Below are 23299 nucleotides of genomic sequence, written 5' to 3' on the forward strand. Positions count from 1 at the left end.
AATATATTGTTTTATGCAGTATAATACCTAGTACAGCCACTAAAAGTCCTTGCAAACGGATAAACTCAAACATAATACAGAGAATTTATCATATGATACAACAATCTGACATCTAGGTAACTATCCAGAGAACACAAAAACAGTAATTCAAAGAGATATGGACACCTGTGCTAACTGTGATAACTGTATCACTATTTGCAAGAGCCTAGATTTGGAAATAACACTGTGCCCTATGATAGATTGGAGAATAAAGATGTCATATATATACACAATGGAATACTTAGTTACTAGCAATGATGAAATCTTTTTTCCTACCACATGAATGAAACTGGAGGGGGTCAGATGGAGCAGAATAAGTCAGAAGGAGAGAGACAAATATCAAATGATCTCAACTCATACATGACTATAAGAATCAAAGCAAGGGAACAGACAAAATCCAACAGGGACAATCCCTTAAGTAGCTGACCACAGAATTGTGCTTAACAAAGTGTGCGGAAGTGTGCGAAATGGTAGAAGGGGGGTTCTATGGACTACAGTGAAAGGATAATGTTATTTTTGTACTAGGCGTGAGTGGTAACACTAGAACTTTGAGCTATAAATGAAATCCTGAAATGTTCCAAGTACCCAGCAGGAAAAAAAGAATTTAAAATTAAAACATTTTTTTAAAAAGAGGGTACAGTCAACTAAAAAGTAAAATGTAAGGTCTACTTGTATTTACCTATAACAGAATTGTCATTGAAATCCCAGCTCTGTGTTCAGTGATCACTTGGTTTACCATGTTATTCTTCCCAAGTTATTTCTTTTATCATTTATTTTCTTAAGGCTAAATTCTTATTTTAAAGAAAATCGACTAGAGACAAATCCTCTTAGCATTTCTTCATGAACATTGAGGTTTTCTCTTCATTACAGAAGAGTGATTTGGATAGGTAATTCTGTGTTGACATTTCTTTTCCTGGGACCAGGAGATAGTACTGCAGTTAGGGCACAGGTGGCTAAGCCTGACTCCATTCACTCCCAGCGAGCCAAGCAGGAAATTCTCATGACTGTGAGGTGCTTTTATTTTTTTATTTTATTTTTTTTAAATTTTTTATTGAGTCACCATGTGGAAAGTTACAAAGTTTTCAGGTTTAAATCTCAGTTATACAATGCTCGAATACCCATCCCTTCACCAGTGCTCATATTCCACCACCAAGAATCCCAGTATAGCTCCACCCCGCCCCCTCACACCCCTAACCCCCCCACGCTCCTAGCCTCCCCACCCTAAGGCCCCCCCCCGCCTGTGTAACTAATAAATTTCACTTTACTTTCACTTTGACTGCATACAATATTTCAACAAAACTCACTATTATTGTTTGGAGAGTCTCTCCCCTAAAGTCGTGAGGTGCTTTTAGCATGACCTCTGCTATCGGTAAAATGCACTGGGATCGATGAAGAGATAGCCTTATTTCGGCTGGGCGATGGTGAGAAATGTGACTAAAATTGATCTCTCCTAATGCAAACTTTGTGCGGCAGGGAAGGAAGCAGTATTTATTACTGCTGGGTCGGGGGACAGAAACACAAGTTCTTCTGTGACTCGGGGGGAGCGTTGCAAAAGAATGATCACAACCATGCAAGAGGAAAGCGAGCCCAGCTCTCTGCCTGGCCTCCTCTAAAAGCACGTGGAGAGTGATGTCGGGGCATGTGAGAGATTCCTGTGGTAGAATTCTAGATTCTTTAATCCTTTCTAGCCAAACTCCTGGCCACAATTTTTCTGAGGTATTTGGTCAACATAGAGCATATTATTTGTTAATCTGCTTTATTCCTGGTTCTTTAGTTAGAAAGACTTAGATTCTTGATGAGACCTTTATCCCTGATCCCAATGACTTTTTCAGGCTACAGGTTTATCTTGCACCCAGTTTTGGATCTATGAGGCAACCAGAAAAGTCCAAGAACACACCATCATATCACCCCAATGATTCTAAAGCCTGTGGACAGTCTTCCTTTTTCTATCCCACAAGTCTTCTATGTTTTATATATGATATCCAGAGATTTTAATTGTATTGAGCAGTAAAACTGGGAAATACATGTCCATTTCATTTTCCTGGAAGTAAAAGTACTCCTAACTTTTACTTTTACGGCCACATCACTTATCTTTAAATGAGATGACAATGGAAATAATACTGTATTAATCACTGTTAAATCTGCATTTGATCAACTTTGTAGCTAAAACATAAGACAAGTGATAATAAATTTTTATAAAATCTTGGGATTGTATTTGGTCTCAAATGGAACCAAATATTGTGATGTGGTATGAAAATGTCAATGTAATACTAGGTTCTGGATAATACAGAAATAAGTCTATAAAAAGCCCTTTACTCAGCTACATGTTTCAGATTTTAAGAGCACTACCAACAATCACAAGACAAAGATTATTATTGTTTAAAATCCTGAAACAACTAGGGGCACCTTAATTAGATGGCGGGGCAAGGAGAAAGGGTTATATAATAGAAATAACGTTTATTAGGCTCACAATTAGGGAAAAAAGTGACATAATAGAGATTAGAGAAAAGTTAGATTAGCTTCCTACACACAAGAATTTTCTAGTAATCTGAATTGCTCAAAACTTTGACGGACCCCTTCATTATCCTAAGTTCTCTGATATCAGAATCCTAAAATGATGACTGAAGTCTAACAAGAATAATATTGAATGTATTCTTGTTAGAAAACCCAAGAAGTGATTTTTAGTCAAGTGAAAAAAACAATATTCCTGATTTTTCAACACTGCCTCAATATGATATTCAGTCCTATGTCCACCAACCAGGTGGAGGTGAAAAGGAGAATTTTACGCTTTAAGATAAATACAAGTTCAAAAACTACTCGAGACTGAAACTAACTAAGGTCTCTGTGATTTTTACATTCTGTCATTATTTCCAAGTTCTCAACTCCACTCCAGACAAATAAGACCAACATTCTATTGAGGATTACTAAAAATAAAATTAATGTATGCCATTTTAAAAGTCTCCTTTATCATCAATAATGGGGACTTTAAAATAATTGTAAGTAGTAATTATTTAGTCCTGCATTTTACCTGTGTTATCATAACCTATATTGTGCCTGTGGCTATAGTTTTATCTTTACCTAGCACTGTAGCACTGTTGTCCCATTGTTCATCGATTTGCTCGAGCAGGCACCAGTAACATCTCCACTGTGAGACTTGTTGTTACTGTTTTTGGCATATAGAATATACCACAGATAGCTTGCCAGGCTCCGCTGGGCAGGCAGGATACTTTTGGTAGCTTGCCTGGCTCTCCGAGAGGGATGGAGGAATCGAACCCGAGTCGGCCGCATGCAAGGCAAACACCCTATCCGCTGTGCTATCACTCCAAACTGGTTATATAAATCTTTACCTAGAAAGACTACCTAGAACCAACTAAAATTTAAACAACATAACTTAATTTTACTAATAAAAGTTGGAGAAAAGTAAATCTTAATACCCCAAGTTACGCATTTTTGGGGAAGGGGGAAAGTGGGTCACACCTGGTGCTACTGAGAGCTTACTCCTGGCTCTATGCTCAGGGATCAATTCTGGTGGGCTCAGGGAAACATATAGGGTTCCAGGGATCAAACTTAGGTTGCCACATGCAAGGCAAATGCCCTACCCACTGTATATTGCTCTAGTCCCCAAGTTATACACTAATTTGGGGGTGGTACACTATTGGTGCTCAGCGTTTATACTTGGCTCTGTACTCAGGGATCATTCCTAGTGGGGCTCAGGGAACCATGTGGAGTGACTGAGACTGAAACCAAGTTTGCCGCACACTAGGCAAGCATCCTGCCCACTATGCTATCTCTCGGGCTCCTAGTTATACAACTTTAAGTTGTATTTATACAAAGAAAAACATTGGAAAGGTAAGTTGTTATATAACCATATTTTAAGTGGACATAGCATACTATCTAAATAACTCCATAACTTTCAAAAATAAAATCAATTTATCATATGTTTGCACACTCAAGATTGAGATATACGTGTTATCTAGATATTTTAATGTTAAATACCCCATCATGAAAGTTCAGAGTACTCTGTGGCTCATCTCTATCACAATAAGCACACTATTGCATATACAAAAACATTCCGTAGCATGATGTTTTGATTATTAACGCTGGCTTCAAGTTTTTGTTTTGGAGCCAAAGACACTAGTGCTCAAGGGCTCTTTCCAGCCTTGGTGTTTGAAGACCAGGTGGTACCGGGGACCAACCCCAGGCCTCCTGCATAGAAAGCATTCACTGAGCCTGCTGAACAGCTTCTCTGGCCCTCTTACCTTCAACCTTGACACAAATCTCACTGTCTTTATCTTTTTTAATACCTAATTCACACTAGTAGAAATCTTATCTAAGAATTCATTGGAGATTCTAGTCTCAGTTAAGTAACTCACTGATTTCTCAGAAGCCGTACTCACAGATTGGATTGCTAAGAAGCATTTCTAAAGCTCTATGATCTATGTTTGGCTGAAACATGACTCAGTAAATAGCACACTGATGTGCAAGAGGGACCTACGTACTGTTGTGATAGCAGTCTGCCCAATCACTCAGCAGAGATAGTTCAACAAATCCCAACTGATAAAAGTTTATCTATTTTGTGGAAGAATCATCTGATAAATAGTACACCAATCCAAGGGAATTGAAGTCTTATGATAAAAACACTATTGAACAATAAGTTACATTAATTTTTACCTTATCATATGTGCTTTTTTTCAGAAATTAGTTACACATTTATGTAACTTAAATATATGATCCCTACGTAATATTAATCCCAACAATATCTCAACATACTCTAACATCTTTCACTTTTATAAAAATTTATTTTCTTATAAGATATACTAGTGGAATAAAATTTAGGAACTACAAAACACCAAAAGTAGAATGAAAATAACCTTTTTAAATGCAAAATAATCTTTTAATAAAAAGCATTGCACTTCTATGTAACCCTTTTAAGCTGAAAATGGTTGACTGAATTCATTTTTTCTCTTCTATTTAAGTAAGGCCAACCCTTTGTGGGCCCACAGGTATGGACAACTGATTTACATAAAGCAAAATTGATGTTTTTAGCATTAAAATGTTTAGAGCAGATATGATTTTCCAATTAAATGTTTAATTTCATAAATTACCAAAGCAAATTATTGATTTAAAACTATGTAATAACATGGTAATAACAAGATTAATAGTTTCTTAATCTGAAAATTTTTTGCCTTGAAGGAAAATATATATGTATTTTTTAATTTAGTCTCCAAAAAATTACAAAGTTATTCATAATTGGGTTTCAGGCATACAATGTTCACCAGTATCTACTTCCCTCCACTAGCTCTCGACCTCCACTTCAAGTGATAAAAATCTTAAGTAAAACTACTGATGATCAAGTTTCCTTTGGGACTACTGGATAGATTAATGTGGTTGATTAGTGCTTGTTGTTGCTAAGATTTATGCTGCAGACATCTTTCAGTCATCAACTCTACTTTAGAGATGTATCTTTTTTCCCTTTATTTTGTAGGAGTACTATTTATTCAGCCATTGATTAAGTTGATTAAATTGGGCATAAACTCCACATTAATTTTTTTAATTGAATCACCGTGAGATACAGTAACAAAGCTTTCATGTTCGCGAGTCAGCCATACAATGATCGAACACCCATCCCTCAACCAATGCACACTTTCCACCATCAGTGTCCCCAGTGTCCCCCACCTCACCATCTCAGTCCTCACCCTGCCTCAGTGGCAGGTAATTTCCCCAATACTCCCTCTCTACTTTTGGGCATCATGTTTTGCTCGAATTTTCCCACCACCATTCAAGCCTGCCTGCCAGGGGCAAATGCTAGATCATTTATTGTCCATTGCTCATTTTTAATATTTTGGGTGTCGCAGCCACGAGCTTCTGGAATACTAGCTTGTAAATGGTTGGATTCCAGAGACATTTCTGCAGGGCACTAATCTGTTTTGGGATTCAGTTAAGTGTCTCTGGACCAGGGCTGCTGGTGCACTAAGTTGGCGCCCGGAGGCACATTGTGGGGGTGACAGCCAGGTCAATGAGCGGGCGGGGAGCCAGGGAGGGACAGCCCAGCACCTCTGCGATCATGCAGCATGGAGATTTAGTCCTCAAACCCACATACCTGGGCCTTGCTTGTGGAAGCTCTTGATCACTGGGATTCCATCTGGAGTAGGCGGGGAGACTGCACCTGCTCCATCTGGGGTGCCCCAGTGAAATTGGCTCGGTATTGGGCCCAGAGAGATCTCCGGCTCTGTGGTGTCTTCCAGGACTTACTGCTGTGTCTCTGACTTTTGATCTCTTTCTAGGTTTATTTATGGGTCTCTGAAGCAAGGCCAGTAATAGAGTTTACAGGGTGACACTGGAATTGGTTCATGGGGGTGACTTCTAGCCTCCATGTGTATTGGGAAGTTGGGGGAGGCAGCCCACCTCAACTCCGTGAAAGTCTGGAGATTTTAGTCACAAAACCCGCATACCCGAATTTTCAGCAGATTATATCTTGGTGAGGTCCATCTTGAGACGGTGGAGTCAGGCTGGGGGTATGGCGGCGATTTTGGATTGTAGAAACAAGCAGCTGCTGGGGGCTCTGGTTGGGCAGGCACAGGCCAACCTGCCCCCCTCCAGTTTCCCAGTCTGTTCTGCATGCACGGGTCTGAGATTAACTATGGCTTTTAATATCTTTTGAGATTTATCTTTGGGTCTCTGAAATAAGGCCAATAAATGAGCTTGTAAAGCTGAGCCAGAGGTAGTTTGTGGGCATGGCTCCCACATACCTAATTTTCGGCCATTTAATTTCTTGGTGAACTTGGTCCCAAGTTGTTGGGGTCTGGTCAAAGGCACAATGGCAATTTGGGGGTGTCAGGAAGCCTGAAGGTGCCATCAGGCTGCTGATACATTCGCCGCGCAGGTACGGGTTGACCTGTGGGCAGCCCCATACCTCCTAGAGATGTATCTTTTAAAATATTTTATATTTCTGAGAGAATACAGCTCTTCTCTTCACTTTTGCATTTTCAGAGATTTATGCTTCTGAAATAAATGTATTTGCTGATTTATTTTAAGAGAACTAAAGTAGAGCATCTCAAAGGTGTTCAAAGATTCTTCATTTTAATGAAGTATTGATTATGCAAATATACTAATGCCTGAATGTTCCTTTGTAAATTGAGTAAAATGTCTTCAGTAAAATAGCCCGTGGAGATAGGTTACCTCTTAAGATTTTATTTTAGTTACTTGTGGAAAGTTATTCTGTTCCTTATATGGGCAATTTATATACTAAACATTATAAATGCATCTGGTAAGGTGCATTTAAGTTGGGCAGTTTAAATTCGTTTCCATGGACATAGGCCAAAATATTAGGCATTCTAAAATGGCTGTTATGTTTCTCAAGATGTGGTATGCCTATTTAAAGCATAACAAAGTGGTTTCTAGAATTTCAATGTTATTGAAAAACAGATTTTGAAAGAACTAAAGAATATAAAGGTCAGAGACATAGCACAGGAATTAGGGTGTAGTTGACCCTGATTCAGTCCTTGACATCACATATGATCCCCTGAGCACCACCACATAGAGAGAATCCAAAGGTCCAAGTAAACCCTGAACACTGATGGGTGTGGCCCAACCCCTTCACCACACACTCACACCCAAAGCCCTCAAAGACATGTGTCAGTGCTATTACCTTTTAGCCGGTGACTTAAAATCTGTTCCAAAATAGCTGCAAAATTGTTAAATTCAGGAGAAGAATCATCAATTGTCTCAAAGCAAGACCGATCAATCAGGGTCTTCACAGAAAATCTGTTAAAAAACAAAGAAAGAAAAAAGATTGTAATTGTTTTTCAAGCAAAGTTGATTCATTTATCTAAGTAGAAAAAATGTGATGGACTTATTTTTGGAGAGTACTATAGAATACTATATACCTGAAGGCATATTTTGAGAATTCCTGTTTATTCCATTTTATCATGTAATTTTTTAAACATATAAAGTGTTTTACACACATTTTCAACTTGCATACCTATTATGTAATATGTTAAAAGTACATTGAGGCTGCCTTCACAATCATAAAAATAAGTTTTAAATAGATGTCAATAAATCCAAAATACTGAAAAGTAGTCAGAGCAATCAGCTAAGAACAAAATACTCAAAAGTTGTACTCGTGCCCATAAGAAACAGGAGTGCAAGTTTAAAATTCTTTAAGAAGTTTGGGGGCTCAATAGTTGGACCTCTATTTATTTATTTTGATTTGGGGCATATACCTGGCTCTACACTCAGGGATCACTCCTGGTGGGCCTTGAGGGACCACATGGAATGCCAGGGATTGAAATCAAATTGATTTTACATTACCCACTGTACAATCACTCAGACTCCTGGAGCTCATTTACACATCTGTAGCATTTTAGACCTTTTCCCCCTTATTTAAATGTCTTTATTTTTGACTAACAAATGCATCCACTTAAGATTTTTGGGGTTTTTTTGCTTTTTGGGTCATACTCGGCAATGCACAGGGGTTACTCCTGGCTCTGCACTCAGGAATTATTCCTGGCGGTGCTCAGGGGTCCATATGGAATGCTGGGAATCGAGCCCGGGTCGGCCGTGTGCAAGGCAAACGCCCTAACCGCTGTGCTATCACTCCAGCCCCACTTAAGAAAGATTTATCCTCTTGTATAACTCTCATATAACCTAGCATTCTGTTTGTAGTTCCTTTAGAGAAAATTACAATTTCTCTTACTGCTGAGATCGTGTTGTCTATATCTATCTAAAGTATAAATTTATTCAAGTCAGCTTATTTTAGATTTGTTAATATTTTATTTGGCACTTATAAGAATGCCTCAAATGCTATTTATCAAGGGTTTTATTTTTGGGTGGATGGTGCCAGGTAATTGAGCCAGGGACTCACATATTCGAGGCAAGTGCTCTACTGCCCTACTGCTACATCCCCAAAATGGTATGCGTCAAGTTCTTGATTCATCTGTAAGCATTAATTTAAAAGAAATTATAAGAAAATTTTTAATCACTGCTATTGTGGCAAGACAAGAAAGTAATGGTTTTCATATGGGTATGTTTATATAACCACTGTCGGAACAATCTGTCACATGTATTTACCTCATGCTATCCTTCTGCTGTCATATAATATAAAAGGTAAGAGATAGGTGTCTTAGTAAAGATGGGGGATAAAGAGAAGGGAGTTAAAGCAGCAAAATAATTAGAAACACAAATCTAGAGAGTGATAGAGAAGTACAAACTACTTCCTAAGTTTTCAGGACAGAAAAATGCAGTCTATGAGAATAAAGGGAAGTGAAAAAAGATATGCTTTATGAAGTGTACCTATATTTACTATATTAGAAAATAAACAGAAAGGTCTTAAGTACAGGCAAGTCCTCACTTTGCATGGTAGTCAGGAGACTTAATGTGCATGTTGGAGTCAGGCAGAATGTTGCTGGTGATCAAATAAATTACAATTGTTCTGCAACACTTAGAAATTTCTGTCAAAACAGTAAATGTTTTTTCCAGCTTGTTATAATATGTAGGGGCATTGTAACATGTAAACTACAACATTTAGTACACATAGTAATTTAAAATATGAGAAACATCAAGAATTAAGGTCTTCCTAGAAAACAAAATATATTGTAAGCACTTTGAATTATGTTTGCCTACTCATTGCATAACTCCAAAAGCAGGATGAGTGTATTTTCTATGTCTTGGAAAGTTGTCATATTCCTTTCTAAGTTTGCATCAGTTTCCAACATTATATCCTTTGCACTTTCAAAACTGAGAAAATCTGAGATGCCCTATAAATGTGAAGTGGTTTGCCTTTTCTCGAGATATCCTCATCCTTTTCATCACAAGCATGTTGCTAATTAAGTCAGCATGTCCAGCTTCACTAAATTCCTCTATCCACGTATCTAAATTCTCTTGAACAAGAACAGCGTCAACATTAACATAATAAACTCCATTTATCTTCAATTTTTATTTTCAGTATTACCACTTTTGGTTGCTTTATTGCTTGTCTTTATTGGCCAACTCATTCTTTCAATTCTTTCTTTTAATAAAATACGTAGGTTTATACAACAAGCTTCACACACTTTCCTCTACAGGAAATTAATTGCTTTGGGAGCATGGTTTGCGATTTGGGGTTAGAAATATGGTGGTTGGAAGGTGCAATGGTGGTGGAATTGGTGTTTGAATATTAAATGTAATGAATTATTGTGAACAGCTTTATAAAATAAAATAGAATTATCATTGCTAAGTAATAAGCACAACAGTATTAATATAACTTAAAAATATATAGATTTATTACCAGGACACAAACAGCAACATACTAATGACAGTTTTCGTGCACAATCTAGCAGCAGATGAATAGAGATCAATGATAAAATGATAAAAATTATTAAGTAATGTTATTAACTGATCATGATGAATGCTTCTTATTACACAGTGGTTTGTGGAATAAAGCTAGTAGTAAATGTTGACTTTAACTGCTCATAAGTAATACATAATGGTAGCAAAACTAGAACAACCCTGTTGTGGTATGGTGTTATCTAAATTGTAATAACTAAAACTGAGACATACTGGCTATTGAAATTCCAAACTACATTGTTAAAACTGTGGGAGAGCTGCCTGCCTTATTATAAGCAATTGTTTTATTATAGCACAGTAAATATATTTTTATGAAAATCACACTTTTGGGTCAAAGCTATAGTATACTGTGTAGGGTGTTTGCCTTGTATGCAGCCAACTTGGATTTGATCCCCCATGCCCCATATGGTCCCCTAAGTCCCACTTGAGTGCAAAGCCAGGAGTAAGTCCTAAGTACTGCTGGGTGTAGACCCAAAACCAAAATAAATTAAATTAAAATTACAGTGCCTAAAACAAAACTGACAGCACTGTTTTACTTGGAGTTTTGCAAATATCTTTAATACTGTGATTAGCGTAAATACTATTTTTCTGAACTTTATTTTTGGAGGCACTTTACTGTTCTTGAAAGGACACGATAAACTCTTATAAACCAACAGATTTATATATGCCTACCAGATGGTGCCTTGCTTCCAGCATTTTCTCAAGAGGAAGAAAAATTCACTCGGGTTTTCCCTGTATTGTCTCCAAAAGAAAGACTATAATTTTAGTAGCCATCTATCAGAATGGCTCTAAACTGAAGGTGACTGACATGTCTCCAGGTTTGGTGGGTTTCTGGCTACCCACAATAGTTTTGCGTAAAAAAGGCCATCGCAAAACTATTTTTTTCTCCAAAGCTAAATGGAACCGAATATGCTGTTTTTTTAGGAGCAATACTTTCCATTTCTGAATATCCTTTTTTTTGTTTCCTTAAGTCTTCTGAAACAGAGCAGATTCTTAATGAGACCATCACCTTTCTGGTTTTTTTGTTTTGTTTTGTTTTGTTTTTTACTTTACTGAGGCAACACTGGCTTATAGAGGTTACTATATCACGTCCAGGACCGAAGTGTAAATATCCACCGCAGTTACCAGAATCCCCTTCAATCTTTGTGCTCATACTCCACCTCCTCTGATAAACTCAGCTAATCTAAGAGTTTGTTTTTGTTGGATTTTGTCTGTTCCCTTGCTTTGTTTTTTCATCCGGTATTTGTCTTTCTCCTTCCTACTTACTTTGCCTAACATGAACCCTCTCCAATTTCATCCTTGTTGGAGCAAAAAGCAAGATTTCATCTTTTCTAATAGCTGGGTAATTGTTGAGTATACATGTATTTGTCACATTTAAAAAAAATACAGTTATCTGTTATTGGGCACATATATTGTTCCCAAATCTTGGCTGTTGTAAACACTGCTATAATGCAAATACTTTTTCAATTAGTATTTCTGTGTTCTTTGGATCAAAACCTAGGAGTGGAATTTCTAGGTGCTATGATAGATGTCTAACATTTCAAAAAATCTCTATACTGGTTTCCACAGACGATAGAGCAATTTAATTTCCATCAACAGTATATGAGAGTTCTGTTTTCTTCTATTTCTCTTACAAATACTTTTTTGTCTCTGGCCTTCTTAATATAAACCATTCTCACAGGGGTATCTCATTATCATTCTGCTTTTCACTTTTGTAATAAATTATAGCTACCTTTTTCTTCACGTGTTTGTTAGCCATGTGTATGTCTTCCTCGGTGAGTTTGGTGTATCTTCCTTGTTCAGTTTTCCCCATTATATGTATGTGTGATGTTACATTGTAAGAGTTCTTTATATAACATGGAGAGCAGCCCTCTGTCAGTTATTTTCTCCCATTTAATAGGATGTATTTTGGTTTTGTTTGTCCGGGGGCTACACTTGGCAAGCGCCCTGTCCACTGTACTCTGGCCTCATGATGAATTTCTTTACTGTTGTTTGGGGGCCGCATCCTGTGTGTGTGAGGGCTACTCCTGGATCAGTGCTCAAGAGTTCCTCCTGGCAATGGTCTGGGGACCGGGAGGTATGAAGAAATTGACCCTGGTGCTCCAGCACACAAACATGTGCTCTACTCCTTGTTGCTGGTATTCAAATCCCCAAGAACATTGATGAAGCCATTATCATGAAGTATTTTACCTATAGTCGTCCTCAATGTATCTTATGATTTGGGATCTAACATAGAAGGTTTTTTGGTGTGTTTTTTTTTAACTTTGCTTTTTGGGCCATACCCAGCGATGCATGGGAGTTACTCCTGGCTTTGCACTCAGAAATTACTCCTGGCGGTGCTCAGGGGACCATATGGGATACAGGGAATCGAACCCTGGTCGGTAGCATGCAAGGCAAATGCCCTACCCTCTATACTATCTCTCCAGCCCCTAATATATGTTTTCAATGAAATTTTCTGTTGTTGTTTATACTCGGGTTTACTTCTGGCTCTGTGTTCAGGCATCCCTTTTGGCAGGGCTCATGGGATGATATGGGATGCCGAGGATTGAACCCCAGTCAGCCATGTGCACTACTATATACTCTATACTCTCTACAATCCTTCTTCAATGCATTTTAAGTTAACTTCGGCGCTGGTGTGAGACAGTAATCCAATCTATTCATTTGCATATGCCAATCCAGTTTTCCCAGGCCCATTTGTTGAAGATACTTTCCTTTGTCTATTTTGTGCTCTTATCACCTATGTGGTAAATTTAATTTAACTTTCTATATATGTCAGGATATGTTTGAGTCTCAAATCTATCCCATTAATAAATTTACACCTAAAGACACGTAGGTGTCTTCATTTATTCCAATTTTGATGAATATAACTTTGCAGTATAGTTTGAAGTCATGAAACATGATGCCTCTCTTCATTTTTTCTCAGTATTACCTTTGTTACTTGGGCTTTTTTTGGTTGTTGTTTTATACAAATTTCCACACAAGCAATACCTGTATTATTTTCTGGGAGAATATTGCAGAACATTTGACTTTTGTTTTTTTGTGGTTTTCTTTTAAGTTTCTCTTATTTTTTATTAGGTAGCACAGATTAGAAAAACAATTCCCAATAATATTCAAGATAGTAGTACCCTTCTACATAGAAAAATTAAAAACATGCAATTTGTTGCTTCATGGATGGATCTAGAAAGTATCATGTGGAGTAAAGTTAGAAGAAAAGGGGCAGGCGACAGAATGATCTCTCTCACAAGTGGAATATAAAAAATTATGGCACCTAAGAAACTGAAATTATGTTTAAAGAACAAAATAACAAAAGTGCTTATTTCATCAAAAAGGAGTCATATTATAACTCAATTCCTACCTGTAGTAGTCTAGCAAGATACTGATCAACATTGTCCTCTAGGAATAATAATTTAAAAAAAAACTAGCAAAATAAGCTATTTTAACAAGTTTTAACAGAAAGAGAAAATCAAGGATTGCACCATTTTTAAATTTAATTTTATTCTTGTAAAGTTCACAAAAAATCTTTACATTTAATATTCCAGAACCAATCCCACCACCATTACACCTTCCCACAGCCATATTTTGAATGTTTCCACACCCACCCCCAAAGCAGGATTTAAATAATTTATCACAGCTGTTGGGCGTTCGCCTTTCACTCAGTGACCCGAGTTCGATTCCTCCGCCCCTCTCGGAGAGCCCAGCAAGCTACCGTATCTTGCCCTCTCGGCAGAGCCTGGCAAGCTACCCGTGCATATTGGATATGTCAAAAACAGTAACATTACTGAGAGACATTACTGGTGCCCGCTCGAACAAATCAATGAGCAACGGGATGACAGTGATGACAGTGATGCTTATTATGAATAATCTGCTAAAAATAATTCAAAAATGTTTTCTTAGAGGAAAGTGTGTGAAGACTGTTGTATTTCACCCAGGGGTCAGTAAGCCCTTGTATAAGAAATTACCAGTTTGTTGTTAGAGGTTGAGCCTTGTGGGACAGCACCATTTTTTGTAACATCAAGAGTTACAGGAAGATCAATTAGCAGTTAACAAAATGGGTTTATCACATTATCAGTAGGTTACAGCCCCATCTTTTGAAACAGAATACCCTAGCTGACAAAATCCTAAAATGGTGAGACCAAGAGATTTAAATCTTAATTTAAAATGTGACTTTAAAACTAGAACAAAAACCAAGTCCAACTATCCCAAAGTATATATTATCAGGGACAATTTTATATTAGATCTAGTATAATAATACTTTAAGAATAATAAAGTATTTTAAATATTATTATTATATTAAAAGAAAAAAGAAAAAGAATAGTTCCCAGATCTGCTTCATCATTTATATCCTGCTCTTGCCTGCCAACATAAAAAATTAATTTTTTTTCAGAAGGCAAATTAGTTCTTTTCAGGTTCATATTTTACTCCTAACTAGCCATGTCTTCCCACTCAGCACTTCTCTAGAATAGCGCAGATCACTCTACTGTACAGGAATAATGAGTCTTTTCCTCCACAACATAGTAACTAGCTAAGATGCGCTATAAAAAAAACTAAACCTGTAAGAGTCTCGATAACATAGAAAAAATGTCATATGGATGCTGGGTTACTTCCTGATAATTACTACATTAATATTAGTCATCCATTTTTTGAAGAGGACTGATCTTAAAATAATAAAATGACAAATTTATGAAAGTCTAAAAACACAAAATCAAGTTTAAATTTAACAAGAATTAAAACTAAAAAATATATACAGGAGGATCTTATACAGGAGTGTAAGGAGCTCTTAAAATGTCAGTTTCAAAAGGTTTCCTTTCAGATCTTCAATGTTTAAAGGAAATTTTTGTTAGCTTAGAATTAAGGAATAATTGAATCACAATACTCAAATCTAAGGCATGAATTTTTTCCTCTTGAAAAGAGAAAAATTACCTATATTGACTACACACAGAGATCTGTTACATTATTGCAATTACAAGTAAACAAAAAGAAAAAAGTGACAATAAAAATCTGTAACAAAAAGATGACAGTTGAGGGCTGGAGTGATAGCACAGCAGGTAGGGCATCCTATATCGTCCCCTGAGCACTGAGAGGAGTGATTCCTGAGTGCAGAGCCAGGAGTAATCCCTGTGCATCGCCGGGTGTAAACCCAAAAAGAAAAAAATAAAAGACAGTTAAATTTGTACACTTAAAAAATGTAATTGGCATGGCTTTTTCTTCAAGCCTGTTTCCAAATGGAACACACATTCTACTTGCTTGTCTCTATGTACGTTCACTTGGTTGTGTTGTGTACTCTGGAGATGCCCGTGTTCTCTCTTGAACACATACTTCCTCTCTTTCGCTACCCTGATATCTTTCTAATTAAGTTTGGTTCAATAAAAAATATCTTGCTTCACTAAAAAAATAAAGGTGTAATTCACCTTTAATGTTTGTCTTGCATATCTGGTGTCAGGGATCAAAGCCGGGTTGCTTGCAGTATAAAGTTTCTTTAACCAGTAATCTGTTCTTGGGCACTCGGGTTGCTTGCAGTATAAGGCCAACATGCTACCCACTGTATATCACTCTGGACCCCACACTGTGCATCTTTGAATCTGACATATGAGAAAATCATTGTGTATCTATCACTTTCCTCCTGAATTTTTTTTAATTTTAAGCACTGTGATTTACAATATGATTTGATTTGATAAATTATTAGAATGCATATGTTCCAACATCACACCCTCCAATAAAGTGAGAAAAATACTTTTTCATAAACCCTTTTAGCAGGGTTGTCTATACTACCATGTACGTGCCAAATCCAACAGCTGCCTGTTAATAAAGTTTTATTGCAACTCATCATCCATGGAATATAGAACCTAAAACTCACTCTTAGCAGAGTATTCTATTTAAAATTCTTTATACCCAATGAAAATTATAAGGATAACTATATTTAAAATATTTCCTTTGTTTTACTGTCAGAATTTCTTTTTAAAGGGAATTGTCAATCTAGATATATTTTTTTAATTTTTTATTAGTGAATCACTGTGAGGTACAGTTACAAACTTATTAACTTTCATGTTTGCATTTCAGTCATACAGTCATCGTTTACCCATCCCTCTACCAGTGCCCATTCTTCTCCACCAATGTTCCCAGTATCCCTCCTACTACCCCCACCCCACCCCCACCACCCCACCCTGACTCTGCGGCAGGGCATTCCCTTTTGTTCTCTCTCCTTTTGGGTGTTGTAGTTTGCAACAGAGGTACTGAGTGGCCATTGTGTTCGATCTATAGTCTACTTTCAGCACGCATCTTTCAACCCGAATGGGTCCTCCCAACATCCTCTACTTGGTGCTCCCTTCTCTATCTCAGCTACCTTTCCCCCCAGCATGTGAGGCCGGTTTCCAAGCTGTGGGGCAGACTTCCTGGTCCTTACCTCTACTACTCTTAGGTGTTAGTCTCCCATTCTGTTACTTTATATCACAGATGAGTGCAATCTTTCCATATCTGTCTCTCGCTTTCTGATTCTTTTCACTCAACATGATACTTTCCATGTTGATCCACTTATATGCAAATTTCATGACTTCATCTTTTCTAACAGCTGCATAGTATTCCATTGTGTAGATGTACCAGAGTTTCTTTAACCAGTCATCTGTTCTTGGGCACTCCGGTTTTTTCCAGATTTGGGCTATTGTAAACAGTGCTGCAATGAACATACAAGTGCAAATGTCATTTCTACTATGCCTTTTTGCCTCTCCGGGATATATTCCCAGGAGTGGTACTGCTGGGTCAAATGGGAGCTTAATTTCTAATTTTTTGAGAATCGTCCATATTGTTTTCCAAAAGGGCTGAACCAGGTGGCATTCCCACCAGCAGTGAAGGGGAGTCCCTTTACATCTTGCACTGCCACATAAGCAGATTAATGGCAGCATACCAGATGACATGAAAATAACCCTGACATACTATCTCTTTTTTTACTATCTCTTTTAAAAGAATGCTTTTCAATCTATCAAACTGCCATGAAAAATCTACATCTTAAAACAAATTAACTCATTTGTCTCAAACATGAAAGCCTCTCAGTGAAAATAATTTTGACAGAAGTATTATATACTTTTATCATATAACCCTTAAGAAGCCAATTTTTTTTTATCTAGTGACAAATGAAGATATATTTAAGTGATTAATATGTTTAAAACTGCAATATAACAATGGGATAAGAGGAATTTTGATATCAGAAGATCCTTGCTCTGCTTTAATCGATCCCCTATCCAGTTACTTGATCTCTTTTCTGCCTCAATACCTCAGTAACCAATTACTTGATCATTGTGAAGATGACAAAAAAATCATAAAGAAATTAGTGCTAGTATATACAAAAATTTGTAAATGTCAGCAGACAGTCCGTTTCTTTTTGTAGAGCATCACCATTACTCTTTTACAAGGGTAGTAATGCCTTTTATGCCAAGGTAAATCTGGTTATTTATTTGGATATTTATTTATTTGTGGGCCATACAACACAGGTAGATGGGTCCCACACAACCAATGAGAAGCACGCATGTCTGTCTGTCATGGCCAGACCCCATGATTCTTAGGGCTTTACATGGCCCATGAGCTGATCATTTTCCTAATCTTTCTCTATAACAACCTAGCATATAAAAGAAGAGGCAGTGTACATATGTCAATTAAATTTTTTAAGCATGAGGCTGGGATATAATTCAGTTGATGAAGAACGTATGTGAAGTCCTCATTGATCACTGTCATGACATGGCCCCCTGAGAACTGCTGGGTGTAGTTCAGAGTTTTAAAAAAAGCATAATAGGTAATAATCATGGGTTCCCCAGACACCCTAAGAAAACTAATTGTCTCAATTATTTTCTGGCTCAAATACAAATACACATGCATACACATGTCCACACACATGAATTAGATCAAGAGAGCACAAGAGGGGAAAAATTTACAAATGGATAAGATTTTTATGCATACAAAATATTACCAAACTTAACCCAACAATATATCAAAAGTAATCAGAAATCCTACATGATCAAGTAGGATTTATCGCAGACAGTCAAGGATGGTTTGATATTGCAAGTCAATCAACATAATACACTATATCCATATAAGGAAAGCTAAAAATCATAAAAGCATATCAACAGATGTATTAAAAGCTTTTAAAAAAATCCAAAAAGAGCCAATCTATTCATGATATAATTTTTTTTTATTAAAGTTAAAAAGTAAAGAAAAAATTTTTTGTATTTGGAGTTTGCTAAATTGCCATCCCTTTTGTTTGTTTTGAGACCACACCCAGTGATGCTTGGGAGTTACTCCTGACTCTGCACATAGGAATTGCTCCCATCAAAACTCAGCTGGCCACATGTAAGGCAAGCATGATACCTGTGGTACTACCTCTATGGCCCCTAAGCTAACATTTTCTAAGAACAATCACTATCACTACAAAAGGTGGATAGAAAGTAATTTTATTCGGCAGAAACAACATAAAGTGCATTATACATACTTTTACTGTTTTTATACAACATTTTCAAAATAGCACACATATAATTTTCTTTTTTTTTTTTTGCTTTTTGGGTCACACAGCGATGCACAGGGGTCACACCTGGCTCTGCACTCAGGAATCACCCCAGTCTTGCTCAGGGGACCATATAGGATGCTGGGAATAGAACCTGGGTCGGCCGCATGCAAGACAAACGCCCTACCCGCTGTGCTATTGCTCCAGTCCCGCACACATATAATTTTCACCCACTTTGTTAGATGTTATTTTTGTAAAGCAGAAATGATCAAAAATAAGGAGCGGGGAGATATAGTACAGCGGGTAAGGTGTCTGTCTGATTGTGGCAACCCAGGTTCGATCCTTAGCACCCCATAAAAGTTCCTGAGCACCGCCAGAACTAATTCCTGAGTGCAGAGTCAGGAGCAATCTCTGAGCATCGCATCACCAGGTGTGGCCCAAAAGTAACATCAGAAAATCTATATTCTAATAGAAGAGAAGGAAAGGCAATCAGACTACAACACGATATGTGTAATTATTATTATCATTATTTTTGCTTTTTGGGTCACACCCGGCAATGCACAGGGGTCACTCCTGGCTCATGCACTCAGGAATCACCCCTGGCGGTGCTCAGGGGACTATATGGGATGCTGGGATTCGAACCCAGGTCGGCTGAGTGCAAGGCAAACGCCCTACCCGCTGTGCTATCGCTCCAGCCCCGATACGTGTAATGATTAATAAAATCTAGTCTAGAAAATAAATACTTGAAGTTAATTATGAGGCAACATAAAATATAGTTGGATGGATGCATAAATTAAAACTGGGGAAGAAGATTAAAAATGTGGAAACAGACTTCCACTTTTATTTAAGATAAACAGTGGTCAACTAGCGGTTCCCAGAGAATACAATGAGAAACACTGGAAAGAACTACATAAATCACATCTGAAATCAGCAGAAAACTGAAGGAATTACAGTAGCTTAGAATCTGGAGAAAAAGAAAACACAAAAAGGTGAGCTAACCCTACAGTTACTTTTAGTCAGCTGTGTTGCTAATTCTGAATGCTGGCAGGATTTGGAGTCCACAGAACACTGCTAATCAGTGACATAAAAAATTAAAAGACAAACAAACAAAAAAACCAGGGAAGCCTTTGAAGGAAACTTTCGAAGGCTTAGCATGGCTGGGGATGGGGGGGAAGAAGATGGGAGAAAGGAGAAGAGAAGAATGAGGGAGGAGGAGGAGGAGGAGGAGGAGGAGGAGGAGGAGGAGGAGGAGGAGGAGGAGGAGGAGGAGGAGGAGGAGGAGGAGGAGGAGAAGGAGGAGGAGGAGGAGGTGGGGCGGGGCGGCAGAGGCAGCAGCAGCATTTGGCTATTATAGAAGACAAAGTAATAGTTTAGTACCAGATAAAGTGTATTGGAAAAGAAACAAAACTTTGGTTTTAGACCCCTAAGGACCAGGAGTAAATTAAAGGTTTTTCAAGATTTCCTAGAGTCAAAATTCAGCCTTCATTGCACGCAACCTTTGACGAGATGAAGGTGATTGGTCATCACTACAAGGAAGAGAACAGTAGCAAAGGATTGTGAGCACCGGCCTTTCCTATAGGCCACAGACATTAACGTGCTTTTGGCCAGGTTTCTTCAGACTGGGTTGTATATACCTTCTATGTACTTAGCTGTGTTCTCTTTATCCCATATATTGTGTTCTTATGAACACTTTTGACAAGTACCAAAAGACTAACAAGCGCACTACAGAAAAAAAATAACACATATTTCACATTCAACAAAAATTAAGGATACGCTGATAAGACTATACTATGAAAGAGCAAGAAAAGCTGATGAAACAATAATCCAAATATTCAAATCAATGAAACCTTTAAAATAACTAAGTTATATGTACAAGAGAATAAAAAGATGGACACAATAAATGAAAATAAGATATTTTATACAGGGAATTAGTGTGTAACAAAAATTAATAAAAGAGAAATTCTAACTCTTAGAAAGTATATAAAATTATTCACAGACAGAAAAAATATGGAAAATGCAAAAAATGACGATATGAGTCAAGTGGGACCTGTAAAATTTAGCATATGTGTAATTATAAGAATGTTCAAAATTTCTTCCAAATTTTGGAAGAAATATACAATGAAAGAATATACAATGAAATATACAATGAAAGAATAAATATGTGAGTTAACAGAACCATGCATTGCATAAATACTGATTGCAAACTGCAGAATTTAAAATATATGTAGATTTTTAAAGTATGTCTTAGGATGAAGGCAAGTAAATGGCTCTAACATTACTTCAGAATGTTAGTAAACTAATGTTTTCTGTAACCAGTAATAAATCAAAAATAACTGTCAAAGAATATGACCTATAGATATACACACAAACAGAAAAATAAAGCTAGAGAGATAGGACACAATGGGTAGGGTGCTTACCTTGCATGCAGCCAACCTTGGGTTCAATCCCTGGTAACCCATATGATTCCCCAAACCCTGCCACCATGATCCCTAAGCACAATGTCAGAAGTAAGCCCTGAGCACCACTGGGTTGGCAAAAACAAACAAACAAAAAACATATTTATAACTTACTCAGAGAGAAAATAAATCTGGGGCTGAAAAGGGAGTAAAGTGGGTCATGAATCTGCCTGGGAGAGAGAACCTGGTTCTATCCCTGGCATCCTATGTGGTGTCCTGGGTGCCGTCAGAAGTAACCCCTACACAGAGAGCTAGGAATCAGCTCGGAGCACCGCTAGGGGTGCCCCTCCTCACCACCACAAAGAGGGGAAATAAAGTGAGAAAATGAGCAGGCAAATATGGAGTAATAAAAACACAGATATGTAAAAAGAAATAAGTGAGAATTGAGCAGAAAGAAAACAGTACAGCAAATAGAAACCCAACGTTAGTAACACAAAATATACATGGGCTAAATATTTTTAGAAAATCAGTAAAATGTAAAATTTAACTCTACCCTGTGAAAAGGGAATACTTAAATTTAAGGAATCAGACAGAAAAAGATATAGCAAAAGAAATAATAACATAAAATGTTTTTCAACTTTATTAATAGCAGACAAAGCAGACTTTAAGGCAGTAACTATATCAGAAATAAAGGGCATTTCCCAGTAACTATGGAGTACACATACTAGCAGCAATAGATCACAATTCTGAATCTTCACATACCAATAAAATAGAAATAAAACATTTACAGGAAAAAAAAATACCCACACAGGCCAGAAAGTACAGCAGGTAAGGCACTTGCCTTGTGTGAGACTAGTTAGATCTCTGGCACTCCATGGGGTCCCCCAGAACAACCAGGAGTGGTCCCTGAGTAACAAAGCCAGGAATAAATCATAGGCACTGCCAGGTATTCCCCCCAGGCTGAAAAATAAATAAATAAAAAGCAAAAGCCTAAAAAACAAAAACAAAAGCAAAATTAGAAGCAGGAATGGACAAATACAAATTCATATAGATTTTAAAGTATCATTCTTATTTATCAAGTACACTATGCATATTTTTAAAAAACTGGCAGGTAACTATTTTAAAAAGATATGAACAATCTAGGGCTGGGGCCAGAGAGAGTACAGTTCGTAAAACTTGCACAAAGCCAACCTGGGTTCAAGCCCCCTGGCACCCTGAGCACCGCCTGGCGTGATCCCTGAAAGCAGATCCAGGAGTAGGTCCTGAGCACAACCAGGTATGGCACCACCTTCCCCCCAAAAATTGAATGAACAAAAAACTTATAATAACAATTAAAATACTAGCACTAACTGGAATAGACTGAACATAGAATCAACACAAAATATATTCTTTTAAAAAGCACACAAAATATTTGGTAAAACTGGCAATATACTGCATCATAATCAAAAGTTTAAAATATTTTAGAATAATGCACTCTGCATACAGGATAGAAATTTTAAAACAACTAGACAAACCTCAACAATTTGAAAGTTAAATAATACATTTTTTAATAATTCACAAGTCAAAGAAATTCCCCCCAAAACTGAAATTATTTAAAGCTGACAATAATAAATTTTAAATCCTACATGCTATTCCCAAGTGAATCTGAAGCTTTAAAATTAGGGTGCATTAGGGTCACTTGCCTTGCATCCTGCTGACCAGGGTTAGAACCCGTAACACCCCTTTAAGGTCCCCAGAGCACAGCTAGGGGTCACTCCTAAGCACAAACCCAAATATAGCCCCTAAGCAACACTGTTAGGGCTCCACTCCCACCCCCACAGCAGAATCCAAAGAATTTAAGAATGTTAAAGAAAGAAATAAAGAAATTAATGAACTAAGAAACACTGTCGTTCCATTGCTCATCGATTTTATCAAGCAGGCACCAGTAATGTCTCCATTATGAGACTTGTTACTGCTTTTGGCATATCAAATACGCCACGCCACGGGTAGCTTGCCAGGCTCTGCCACGCAGGTGGGATACTCGGTAGCTTTCTGGGCTCTCCAAGAGGAGACAGAG

At 37.4% G+C, this 23299-nt stretch overlaps 2 protein-coding genes across 4 annotated transcripts in view; one reads left to right on the forward strand and one right to left on the reverse strand.

Annotated features, from left to right (window-relative positions):
- RUNDC3B (RUN domain containing 3B) overlaps window positions 1-23299 on the reverse strand; it is a 142770-nt gene that overhangs the window by 111427 nt on the left and 8044 nt on the right. For all 3 annotated transcript variants that reach the window (XM_055137919.1, XM_055137780.1, XM_055137846.1), the window contains exon 2: window positions 7688-7803. Coding sequence is in view for 2 of the 3 variants with exons in the window: in XM_055137780.1 (XP_054993755.1) it covers window positions 7688-7803 (116 nt within the window). In the remaining variant the exon portion in view is untranslated. The remainder of the gene's footprint in view (window positions 1-7687; window positions 7804-23299) is intronic.
- The window catches only part of ABCB1 (ATP binding cassette subfamily B member 1), a 229913-nt gene that overhangs the window by 44852 nt on the left and 161762 nt on the right, over window positions 1-23299 (forward strand). The gene's annotated exons all lie outside the window — the stretch shown is intronic.

The sequence above is a fragment of the Sorex araneus genome, chromosome 1, assembly GCF_027595985.1.
Source record: "Sorex araneus isolate mSorAra2 chromosome 1, mSorAra2.pri, whole genome shotgun sequence".
NCBI lineage: Eukaryota > Metazoa > Chordata > Mammalia > Eulipotyphla > Soricidae > Sorex > Sorex araneus.